Source organism: Bos mutus, chromosome 13 (assembly GCF_027580195.1).
Source record: "Bos mutus isolate GX-2022 chromosome 13, NWIPB_WYAK_1.1, whole genome shotgun sequence".
Lineage (NCBI taxonomy): Eukaryota > Metazoa > Chordata > Mammalia > Artiodactyla > Bovidae > Bos > Bos mutus.
Genome location: NC_091629.1, coordinates 6214008 through 6227188, shown reverse-complemented (window position 1 = coordinate 6227188; position 13181 = coordinate 6214008). Strand labels below are relative to the sequence as shown.

Sequence of the window (13181 nt, the reverse complement as noted above, 5' to 3'; positions counted from 1 at the left end):
CTACGTCGCAGCCCACGCCACGCCCATCCATGCGCCTCTCCGCCTCCGTCACCTGCGTTTTGCCTACGCAGAAACCGATGGACGTGAAGGCGGGGCTTCCGGGAATTTCTTGAACCTACCACAGGCTGCCCCAGGTTGACGGCGGCTGATTTACCTCATTCGCACTGACTGGGGACGGCACGACAGTTTTTGGCCTATGGGGAAAGGGACTTTGGGGGCTGTAATTTGAATAACCGGACTTGAAGAGTTTTTTATCCCGATCTCCAAAGGAGGCTGGTGGGGCCTGCACTAACCCACCAGACTCCTTTGGGGCCTCTCACCCGCGGGAGAAATGTAAACCAGTTCGGTCTGGTCAGTGAATCCGTGACCAGTGAAATCATAGAATGTGGAGAAACTGGAAGCGCATGTGGAGAGCAGGAAGCGCATGCCTGGTCCTGTAATTTTGCATTTTAACTGGGTGTAACTTGCCTATCTGGAACAGGAAGTTTTTTATTTATTGTGGGGAAGATAAAGAGCACTAAATTGCAGCAAAAGAGCTTATTATGGCTCAAGGCCCAGTCACAACAGGAGAATATATCGGAAGTATTGATAAGAAAGCTGGAGGAAGATTTAACGGGGTGGATGCCGTTCCTCTTTAAAAAGAAAACAACAGCCAGAAAGCTTTGGGGCTCCGGCGCGTGTATTATTTAATGTGAAAGTGAACTATTTCGGGGACGTCAGCTGCCCAGGGTGGCGACCTCACCTGCCCCGGAAGTACTGGTGCGTTAGCGCCTTGCCTTCCGGGGCGGGTTGTCTGTCGTTGCAGCAGCTGTAGGTTGGGGAGGCCATTTTCCGCTTCTAGGAAGAGTGAGGGCACGGAGAGAGAAAAGGAAGGGAAAAGAGGGCTCAGCGCCTCCCCGCCGGACCGGAGAAGAGGGACAGTTTTGGCAGGCGGGTGAGGTCGCTGACGGCCTGGAGAAGATGTTTTCCCTGTCGAGCACCGTGCAGCCCCAGGTGGGTCCGGCATCCAGTTTATTTTTCTGTCCCAGCCCTGCTCCGGGCTGTTTGCCATTTGCGTTTCTTGGAAGCAGTTTCCCTTAAGGGGTCGTAGGAGGAAAGTGTTTAATCCAGTTGGAGTCTTGGTGTTGAGAAAAGATCGGGCGACGCTGAGTAAAAGGCTGACGAAGAACCCTAAGTATAGTACGAACGTGATGGAGATCTTGGCTTACCGATTTGATTGCGTGGAATTTTTGCTGGAAATTCATCTGGCACTGTTTAGTGCTAAGCATTTCTGGGGTGGGGTTTGGGGAGTGGGTAGGGGGAAAGTCTACCATAGCTGTAGAGGGAGCAAGTGATGTTTCTTTTCTGTCTTTCCGCGTCTTCAGAGACTGGTACTCACAACCCAGACTCTCTTTTTTAAATGGCATTTAACCCAGACATGCGAAGAAATTTGCAAGCTTCTATGAATGCTTTGTCTCTCTCTCTCTTTTTTTTTTTATCAACAATAACTAATACATATATTTTAAGTTATTACTTGCAGTTAAAATTTTGATTCAGCCTCCTTGTCATCTTTCCATTTATGAAGCAAAAGAGCAGAGAAAAAAGATTCCAAGGGTTTTTATTTTTAATTCTCTCAGGAGTTATCACCTGTGACTGTTTTGTTCTTAGTTCATTTAAAAATCATTTTTGATGATAACTTTTTTTTTGAGAGTTCTTCACAGTTTTGCAAATAAACAGTTTTTGTATACATTCAGTTTTCAAAATATCTTTGACATTCTTTAGTTTTTTTGGTTTAAGATTATAATTATGTCCCTTTGTGTAACCTCCACTCGCTTTTGTTTTGCTAGTACTCGTTGGGTTAAAAAAAAAGTAATTTATTTATAGGGCTTCAGTAATGTACTAGGTGGACAAAGAAAATATGGAACTTTAATGATGACGTGAAATAAAACATGAGTAGGAGTTTGCCCGGTGAATAGACAGGAACAGATAGACAGAACCTCTGGAGGTTCTGAGATCCTGACAAGCCTAGCTGATTGGAGGAACAAAAATAAGGCCAGTGTGGCTAGAGCCTGGTTGGTGATTAAAGGGCCAATGACAGAAAGGAGGTTGGAAAGAGGACTTGACATATCATACAGGGAGTTATATGGGACTTTGAATTTCATTTACAATTTTTTGGAAACGACTGAATTTTTTTAAACATGTTAAGGAGTGACATGATCAGATTTACAAAACAGTCTATTACAGAGTAATACTGGCTTCTTGCTGTGTGGAGAATGTGGAAGAACAAGAGTGGAGGTGTTTTCAGATAAGGATGTTATTGCAGTAATCCAGAGAGGGGCTAATGCACTGCTAAGGGGTGACAGTGTTTATGAAAAGGAGGGTATGAGATTTATTTTGAAAAAAGAATAGAATTTCATCAGGGATGATGGAAAAAGATGTTTCTGGTTTGATCAGCTGGCTGCAAGAAGGTGTTACTAGTGTCTGGTGGAGTCCTGCCAATCACTTGAAAAAAAATTTGACTTGGTCTTCTGAATATTAAACCTTTTGGAACCTGCAGGAAGTTGGTATCAAGTGTGCATGTATGCTAAGTTGCTTCAGTCATGTCTGACTCTTTGCAACCCCATGGACTGTAGCCCGCCAGGCTCCTCTGTCCATGAAATTCTCCAGGCATGAATCCGGGAGTGGGTTGACATGCCCTCCTCCGGGGGATCTTCCCAGCCTAGTAATCAAACCAGTAACTCCTGCGTCTCCTGCATTGCAGGCGGATTCTTTACCACTGAGACACCGGGGAAGTCCATGGTATCAAGAAGATCCCATATTAGGAGAATTTATCATTGCTAAGTGGAGTTAGTGGTGTGTGATGTTGGTAGAGATAGTGAAGGAGCTGTATGTACTACAGGCAGTCCTAACTGGGCCATGTAGGACTCTTAGGCATTTTATACTGTGGAAGATAGTAACGTTTAGTCACTCAGTCACGTCTGATTCTTTTGAAACCCCGTGGGCTGTGGCCCGCCAAGTTCCCCTATCCATGGGATTTTTCAGGCAAGAGTAGTGGAGTGGGTTGCCATTTCCTTTTCCAGGAGATCTTCCTGACTCAGGGATCGAACCTGCATCTCCTACATTGGCAGGTGGGTTCTTTACCACTGCACCACCAGGAAGCCCAGAACACAATTTGTATTTCCTGGTTGCTTAATTGGTTTAATACAGTTGAATTTAAATTGTATGACAGAGGGTCAAGTTTTTCATTGAGAAGAGATCAGACCATGTTTTAGCAATTTAAATTCTTTTTAACAAGAATCATGTCTATTTTATTTATTTTACAGAGTGATTTAGATTTAATACATTTGGGCATGGTAAATATTTGACATGAAAAGCAGGTATATCATAATAGGGATCAGAAAAATAGCGACTCATCTTAAACATAACTAAAAAATATTTTTCTGGCTGATCATTTAAGTGCTACAAATCCTGAGAATGTTGGACACTGAACAGACTTAGGTTACTACCTTATAATTAAGTCTTGCTTGGAAATCATCCTTTAAAAAATGCTCTGAGGTACAAATCACCTATGTATTAAACATGAATCTTCTACATTTTACAAAGAGTTTAAACAAATATATCAAATGATTACTGTTTAGTGGCTCTTAAAACAGCTCTTAGGGGCAAGGAGACACTGTTTCACGATTTCCCATTAAGTTGGGTTTCTCCATTGCAGCCGCCACTAGCTCTTTGTCATTTATCTGTTTGTTCATAACTTCCTCTGTTGAGTGGTTTCCGTCAGAAATTTAGATTTCCAACATATATTTAAATGGTAAACACTGTTGAAGTTTTACTCTTAAGCACAACCCAATAAGAGTTGCTGAAGAGGCATGAGGTACTGTTGGTGTGAACCTTATAATGACCAAATAGTCGTCTTCATTTATCTCTTGAACCTCCACACAACTTTCTGTTACCACTTCCATTTCTTCTAAAGTATTGGGCTTCTCTGGGTCCCAGAAAGTTTGAATCAGGTCATAAACTTCTAGCTCTTTTCTCTTCCATGATGCGGGGTTGCTGGTCAGCTCACCACTCAGAGAGATCTGAGAGCTACAGGACTCTGCTCAGTGTCCAGGAGAGCAGTCCGGACACTTGCCCCATTCTTATATTCCACCCGAGTCAGTCTGAGCAGCTAGCCTCAGGATTTATCAACTGCCTGGTCTTCAAATGAGCCAAGACAAGCCTAAAGGTCCAGGGAAGCAGGTAATAGGTGGGACCAGATGCATTGTTCCAGAGGACCTAGGGAAACAGCAGTTTAAATTCTTTACTGAATGGGAAGAAATATAAGTAAGTAAAATAAAACTTTTTAAAGGTATAGGCAGAAAATATGTATCTTAATTTGATTCCTGCAGCTTTAAAAGAGCTTATTATTTCTTACTGACTCTTAATACACACTCATTGCCAAAAATGCTGAAAAGAAAAATACAAGATAATAAAGATCACCCATAATTCCACAACTCCAAGAGACTGCATTTTAGAATAACTTCTTTCATCCCTTTAACTCTATACAAATATGTGTATGCATACTATTCATTTATTCATGACTGCACTGGGTCTTTATTGCTGTGCTTGGGCTTTCTTTACTTGGAGCGAGTGAGGCCTTCCCTTGTTGAGGAGCACGGACTCTAGCGTTTGGGCTCAGTAGTTGTGGCGTACTGGTTTAGTTGCCTGTGGCTTGTAGAATCTTCCCAGACCAGGGATCAAACCACTGGACCACCAGGAAAGTTCTGTATGCATAATTTAAAAAAAAAGTTACATAAAGTTTTATAGCTTGCTTTTTTCATATAACAATATTATGACTTTACTTCTGCATCAGTAACCATGGGATGAAAAATCTTTAAGTGGAACCTGAAGTCAGATTATCTGGGTTAGAATCGTTCCTCTAATATTATACTTTCTTGCTGAATGACGTGGAACATGACATTGAATCTAATTTCTTGCTCTCTTCATCAGTTAAATAGAAGTAACTAACGTGTTTGTCTCTTACGAGGATTAAATGAGAGAGTTAAGTAAAGCATATAGTATAAAACCTGTCATATAGTAAGAGCCCATTTAGTTCATTCATTTTCTCAACAAATGTTTATTTAGCAACTACTGTGTACATTATTGTTGCACTGGGATACAGTATTGAATGAAATAGAGAAGTTAGAGAAAAATAAAATCTAAGGTGTGTAAGTATTATGTAAAAACACTTTACAGTAAATTAATGTATAAATAAAAGAGAAAAATATTAAAATACAGGAAAGAAATCCCTTGTGACATGAAACTTATGTTCCAGTGGGAGAATGTGGTATAATAAATAAAAATATTTGGTCTTTGTTCCCAGTTCTTGGCACAGAGCTCCTGAAGCCCTTGAAATTTCCTGTGTAATAGGCGTGTTTTTATTCTTAAAGCCCCTGTTTGGATCACCCACCAGGATTTATGCTAATAAGGGGACTTAGGTTGAGGTTTCTAGTAAACAATATATAGATAAACAAGTAAATATATAAAGTGTGTTAGATAACATAAATGTCAAGAAGGAAAAATAGAGCAGAGGAAGGCAGTAAGGAATATTTCTTAGGAGAGGGTTGTTTAGTAGGTTGGCCAGGGAAAAGACACATGAAAAGGTTGCTTTTGAGTTAAGTACTGAAGGAAGCATGAGTGCAGACTCTCTGACTAACTGGAGAGGTGGGAATACACAGCAGTGCAGAATCCTTGAGTGGGAGCCTGCCAGGCGTGCTCCAGGAACAACGAGGGGGCCAAGGGGGCCGGAGCAGAGAGACTGAAGGGGAACTTAATAGTGGATCAGGTCACAGAAGTGAGAGAGAGCCAGGGCGTCATCGTTGTCAGGACATCAACTCTTACTGTGAGAAAAGCCATTGGAGAGTTTTGAGTGGAGGAGTGATGAGATCTGACTGGCTTTAATAGAGGCGATTCAGGGAGAGAAGTTAGGTTGCTGTTTGTAAAAATCCACATACCAAAAAAAAAAAATCCACTTAGAGATGCTGGTGGCCCAGAATAGGGTGGGGTGGTGTAGTAGGGAAGTTGAAAATTACAAAATTCTGGATATATGCTTGCTCGTTTCATGTCTGTGAGATATTTCATTTTTGTTGTGGTATTGTTTATTTAGCCACTCCCCTATTCTTGGACATTTCTAGCTTTCCATAAATTTTAAAATACTTTGATGAAAATTGTCATCTAGGCATATGCAAGCATAGATTATTACTTACCAGATTATTTCCTTGGAATAAATCCCTTAGAGTTAGGTTGCTACAACAATGAAATATATGTATTTTTAGTACTTTTGCTGTATATAGCCCCAATGCTGTCCTGAAAGTTAGTAGTTTTCGACCAGCAATAATCTGAGTATTTACAATTTTTAATGTATAGTTTTGATAAAGAATGTATGTTTAACTTTGTACAGTCCCCAGTTCTGACGATAAAAGTTTTTTTTTTTGCTGTTTTTATTCTAAAAAGCACTGCTGATTTTCAGCTTTTATCTTTTTTTAGGTTACAGTTCCTCTGAGTCATCTCATCAATGCCTTCCATTCACCGAAAACCACACCAGTTTCTGTCAGTGCATCCATTTCGCAAAACCAGCATCGAGATGTAGTGTCTGAGCACGAGGCCCCCAGCAATGAGGTAAGAGTTTTTACCCTGGATGTGTGAGAAAGCTTTTTTGGTTTGCTGCTGCTGCTGCTAAGTCGCTTCAGTCATGTCCGACTCTGCGACCCCTGAGACGGCAGCCCACCCATCCCTGTGATTCTCCAGGCAAGAACACTGGAGTGGGTTGCCATTTCCTTCTCCAATGCATGAAAGTGAAAAGTGAAAGGGAAGTCGCTCAGTCGTGTCTGACTCTTAGCGACCCCATGGACTTCAGCCTACCAGGCTCCTCCGTCCATGGGATTTTCCAGGCAGGAGTACTGGAGTGGGGTGCCATTGCCTTCTGGTTTAGTACATTGTAAACATGCCTGAAATAACTTTCTATGTTTAGGCATTTGTAGCAGGGTGACTTCTGTCTTCAGCTTAATCTCTGTTGTAGGATTAAAGACATCTAATTCCGGCTTTGTTGTATGTGTAGAATATTACTTTGTCCTATTTTTAACATTTATCTTATAAAAAATTGCACGTGGCAGTGTATTCGTATTCACTTCCTATGTTACTACTTGTGTGATACCATTTCAGTATTCTTTTGTATTGCTTCAGTGGAGCAGGGATCCCACAGTTAACTCCACAACTGCCCCACAAGTCTCAGGGAAGACAGAAGAGCAAGACATTATTATATGCTGCCTTATAGAAGCTTTCAGTGTAATTGAACAGTTGAAACACAGATACCTGAAAATGAAATGTATTAGCTATGAAACTGTGCTTTGCGTATTCAGAGAATTGTAAAATCATCGTGGTCTGGTATATACCAAATTGCTAATGTAGGAACTTGTGTTTACAAGACTTGTTACTAAGATAGTTGCTTGTAGCTCAGAATACATTTTTCATAGTAGACACTCTAATATGTGGCTAAGTTTCACAGAAGCTTCTTTAGCCCGTAAATGGCTTATATCCTTAGTCCTCATTTGAGGGACTGTGGCAGAGGATAGTATATGTTGTTCAGTCGCTAAGTCGTGTCCAGCTCTGTGCAAACCGATGAACTGCAGCAAGCCAGACTTCTCTATCCATCACTGTCTCCCTGAGTTTGCTCAGACTCATGTCCATTGAGTCAATGATGCCATCCAACCACCTCATCCTCTGTTGCCCCCTTCTCTTACCCTCTATTTTTCCCAGCATCAGGGTCTTTTCCAGTGAGCCAATTCTTTGCATCAGGTGACCAAAGTATTGGAGCTTCAGCTTCAGCATCAATCCTTCAATGAATACTCAGGATTGATTTCCTTTAGGATTGACTAGTTTGATCTCCTCGCAGTCCAAAGGACTCTCAAGAGTCTTCTCCAGCACCGCAGTTTGAAAGCATCAATTCTTCGGTGCTCAGCCTTCATTATGGTCCAACTCTCACATCCATACATGACTACTGGAAAAACCATTGCTTTGGCTAGACGGACCTTTGTCAGCAAAGTGATGTCTCTGCTTTTCCTAACACTGTCTAGGTTTGACATAGCTGTTCTTCCAAGGAGCAAGTGTCTTTTAATTTTGTGGTTGCAGTCACCATCTGCATTGATTTTGGAGCTCAAGAAAATGAAATCTGACAGTGTTTCCATATTTGCTTTTGGTGGGAGTGGGATGAGGGGATGGTTGTGAGGTTAAGTCTTGAAATACAATTTTATGTAGGTGAAAAATTTGTCTTTATGTTTGCTTTTATACTATCTGCCAAATTCCTATTGCATCTTTCTATAGGTGGTCCGTTCTTGTTTTGTGACACCCTTCTCAGTTACAGTCTGAGAGAGCTTTCCCAATGATATGACTGCGTGTGTCAAAATTGCTACATGCAGCACTACTATGTTCATTTCAGAAATTTTGGAAAATATTATGTAAGTGGGAGAAATTAATGTTTGATCCTACTTCTCCTTTTCTCCCTTGTACTTTTATATTTTGTAATCGTTGGATCATACTGTATATGCAGATTAAGATTTTTCCTTCATCATTTAATGGTCTTATGAACTCGTTATACCATACGTTAGTTTTTATGACTTCAGACTGTTCATTTTATGGTCTGTTGTTGGGTACTGTTTCCAATTTTTTCTGCTATAAACAGCACCACTTGTACTTTCCATGGTACTAAATACTTGACTATTTCATTAAGTGAAATGGCTAGATCCATGGTGAAGTATATTTTAGCTTAAACAGTAACTAAATTCTAGAAGCCAAAGTTGAGCTTAAGACTGATGGTTTCAGATACGGAATTGGTGTCTTATCCTCTGCTTTACCCTCATTAGTCCTGTGGTTTATCACTGGTGACTGCTTGTTATTTTTTCACAAACATTTCCATTTTTCTTAAGCATCCTTCCTCATCTCTACTCTGACCTCCTTTGTTCTGCGATGCCTTTGCTTTCATCAAGTCTTACTCATCCAGACATCCACTTCACAATACAAGCAAAAAAACTTTCTTTTTAACTTCCTTCCAAGCTGTCTGACTTCTGTGCCTTTTGCTTTCAGACTTATAAAAAAGTAGTATTCTGAACTTAAATTGTTGCTTTTATTTATACCATCTCCCATTGTAGTTTGGCTACTACTTTTACCATTTTGAAGGCTTGGTGTATTTTGTTGCTTTCCTTAGCAATAAATACAGGCATTTTAAAAAATCTGCAACTTTTTCAACTTTTCCTTAAGAATACCCACTGTTTTCAGAGTACTCAGAAATTGAGTGATACTGCATTGATTTTTTTTTTTCCTCTTTCTGTTTTGCTGGACTTCTTTTTATTGCCAGCCTTTTAAATAGTGGATGCATTTACCTGTAATCCAATTTTCATTCTCCACAGTCTCCCAGATTATCTATTTTAATGTTTATATATTTCTATATGCTGATAACTCCCACATCTACCTTCAACTCTATAAAGTATCTCTAAAGTTTTAAAATAGTCATCTGGTGGCTTATTAAAATACCCTCTGGACAGACTTCAAGGACCTCAAAATAAAGATGTCTAAAACTGAACTACTTCTTCAGATTCCAGTGTATTTGATCTTACAGTGGTTTTAGCACCTCTTTGTCAGTCTGGGTCCAACCAAGAGAGAGAGACCACATAGTCATTTGAACAGTGCAAGTTTAATATACAGAATAAGTATTTTTAGTTGACTGTTTTAAAAACATTGGTCTTACAGGGGATTGGCATAACTAGGGATTGGCTAATAATAAGTAAAGAGAACTTGAAATATATAGGACTTGCAGATTCAAGGAGCAGCTAATACTCCCAGGATTGAGCTACCCACGAAGAGTTCTCCACCCTTGGGCTGAGGTTCTGAGGTTGTTGGAGAGGGTATGGCCTTGGCTCACTAAATGGCATAGAAGTCGCTGGTGCTGTGCAATCTGAACCTGATGGAAATCTGCCACCTGGGTACCAGGAGAAGCTCTTTGTGGGAAAGCTGCCAAGTACTGCTGGCAGCTGTGCACACAGGAGCCAGGCTTTAGAGAAGCTGCAGGAGCCAGATGCTGGAGAAACCATGGGTGTTGCACCCAGGAGCCTGTTGAGTGAACATAATACGTGGCCTGAACCAGGAACAGAAACTGCTCCTACGAAGTCTCTCCAGTGCCCTCTACTGACAACTTAATGTTCTGGCCAACAAAGGAAGACTATTTAAAGAGACCCAGATACATGATTGTGGAGCCAGAGAGAGGACCAAGAGGAGCCGAGAGACAGCAGATCAATAACCAGCGCATCCGTCCAGAACCCCCCTCCCTCATAATCCTGCACTTCACCGGTTTCTTCAGATGTCTGTTGTCTGCCACTTGGTGTTTGCATCCCTCTTAGGGCTCAGTTCAGGTTCATGCCTTTTTTCTCTTGTTATATCAGCTTTCTTTTCTCCAGCTTATCATCTTTATCTTCTGTCTTCTTCCTCTAAAACAAAACTAATGATATTAGGTATAGAATTAGATTCAAACACAGCTCCTCACAATTTGGCCATAGCCCTTCTTTCTACTGCTTTCTTCAGTCACTGAACTTGACTGCATCTCAAACATTCCAGGCCCTCCGATGACTTTTTGTTTGTCCTCTTCCCCGAAGTTTCCCCATCATTTGTGAATTAAGTGTTAATTCTGGGAAACCTTATCTGACTTAGGAAATTGGTTGTTCTGTGTTCTGTTACCACTTAAAAAAAAATACCTCTATAAGAGGAGTTACCATGTAGTATGGTAATTATCATACTCATATGTACTTTATTTCTCTTTGTGTTCCTAGGACCTGATACCCAATAAGTAAGGTGAATAATCTTCTTAGTTAAAAATCTGTGTTTCTTTTTGTATTGTAAATAGACTTTTTGGTTTCCCCATTTTAGAAGGTAAAATATCTTTGTAGCTTTTAAATATTGTAGTCTTTCTGGTTCCATTATAATAATGTGCCTTATATTGTACAGTTTTTATTACCTTAAAAAGCACTTATTAAATATTTCATTCTGACTTTAATTGTCTTACTGTATATATTAGGCTATGTAGATGGGCAAGGCATGATCTCATCCATTGATCCATACTATCCTGTTGTGAAATAATCAGGATATATTTTATAATCATTTTCCTAACGAGGAAAGGAATTCTAAGAATGTGAAGGACTTGTTACAAAGCTTATAATTGTCTAGCACCTGAACATCAATCCAGAGCTATGTAATCCAGGGATCTGACTACATCAGTCATAAAAAGTTGATATTTTACTTGTTTTGTTTAGTTTTACTTCTCTTACTTGAAGTTTTTTGTTCAAGCTGGTTTCAGAAGAGGCAGAGGAACCAGAGATCAAATTGCCAACATCCGCTGGATCATGGAAAAAGCAAGAGAGTTCCAGAAAAACATCTATTTCTGCTTTCTTGACTATGCCAAAGCCTTTGACTGTGTGGATCACAATAAACTGTGGAAAATTCTGAAAGAGATGGGAATACCAGACCACCTGACCTGCCTCCCGAGAAATTTGTATGCAGGTCAAGAAGCAACAGTTAGAACTGGACATGGAACAACAGACTGGTTCCAAATAAGAAAAGGAGTACGTCAAGGCTGTATATTGTCACCCTGCTTATTTAACTTCTATGCAGAGTACATCTTGAGAAACACTGGACTGGAAGAAGCACAGGCTGGAATCAAGATTGCCGGGAGGAATATCAATAACCTCAGATATGCAGATGACACCACCCTTATGGCAGAAAGTGAAGAGGAACTCAAAAGCCTCTTGATGAAAGTGAAAGTGGAGAGTGAAAAAGTTGGCTTAAAGCTCAACATTCAGAAAACAAAGATCATGGCATCCGGTCCCATCACTTCATGGGAAATAGATGGGGAAACAGTGGAAACAGTGTCAGACTTTATTTTTGGGGGCTGCAAAATCACTGCAGATGGTGACTGCAGCCATGAAATTAAAAGACGCTTACTCCTTGGAAGGAAAGTTATGACCAACCTAGATAGCATATTCAAAAGCAGAGACATTACTTTGCCAACAAAGGTTTATCTAGTCAAGGCTGTGGTTTTTCCTGTGGTCATGTTTGGATGTGAGAATTGGACTGTGAAGAAAGCTGAGCACCGAAGAATTGATGCTTTTGAACTGTGGTGTTGGAGAAGACTCTTGAGAGTCCCTTGGACTGCAAGGAGATCCAACCAGTCCATTCTGAAGGAGATCAGCCCTGGGATTTCTTTGGAAGGAATGATGCTCAAGCTGAAACTCCAGTACTTTGGCCACCTCATGCGAAGAGCTGACTCATTGGAAAAGACTCTGATGCTGGGAGGGATTGGGGGCAGGACGAGAAGGGACGACAGAGGATGAGATGGCTGGATGGCATCACTGACTCGATGGACGTGAGTCTGAGTGAACTCCGGAGTTGTTGATGGACAGGGAGGCCTGGCGTGCTGCGATTCATGGGGTCGCCAAGAGTCGGACACGACTGAGCGACTGAACTGACTGACTGACTGACTTCAAGTTTTAGCTGTTGGGACTTTAAATTGTTACTTGTCCTTAGTGGCTCCCTGTCTGCTCGTTTGAACAAGAAAATAGCTCACTCCTATTTAATTTCTAGTTATTTCAGAATGGTTTTAAAGTGAATGTATTCTCTTGACTGGTTTTCACACATCTTTTGCTTTGTTCAATATTTCTCTTTACTAGGAGTTAGATATGGGTAATTTATAGAACCTTTTGGTTCAGATAAGGATCTCAGCAATTGTTTATTGAATGGGCTTTTGTTTATGGCCATTAAAGCTCCATGGACTGCTAATACTATTGGGAGTATGATTTTTTTTTAAAGCTTTGTCAGATCTCACATGGTTGACTTCAGTAAAGCTAGAACTATAAAAATATGCATACCAATTTATTTTTTAAATATTTGAAGGAAAAGGGAATCAATACATTTATTAGATTTTAAAAATTCACATTATTTTAGTTAATAAGTACTCTTTAAGTTAAATACTTTGATGTGATAATGCCTACCTGAGCTAAACAACAAGGACCTACTATATAATGTTTTGTAGTAACTTATGGTAGAAAGTTATATATATATATAAAATTTTATATGTGGTAGAAAGCCATATATATACATATGGCTTCCCAGGTGGAGCTAGTGGT

The 13181-nt window shown here is 40.3% G+C and overlaps 1 protein-coding gene and 1 pseudogene across 1 annotated transcript in view; one reads left to right on the top strand and one right to left on the bottom strand.

The window, feature by feature from the left end:
- The first annotated feature begins 143 nt into the window (after positions 1-143).
- YME1L1 (YME1 like 1 ATPase) overlaps positions 144-13181 on the top strand; it is a 33240-nt gene continuing 20202 nt past the window's right edge. Inside the window, exons 1-2 of the mRNA XM_005906489.3 lie at positions 144-993; positions 6505-6636. Of these exons, the coding sequence (XP_005906551.1) occupies positions 961-993; positions 6505-6636 (165 nt within the window). The 5' untranslated portion in view covers positions 144-960. The remainder of the gene's footprint in view (positions 994-6504; positions 6637-13181) is intronic.
- Positions 3614-4223, bottom strand: LOC102285109 (cytosolic iron-sulfur assembly component 2A pseudogene; annotated as a pseudogene).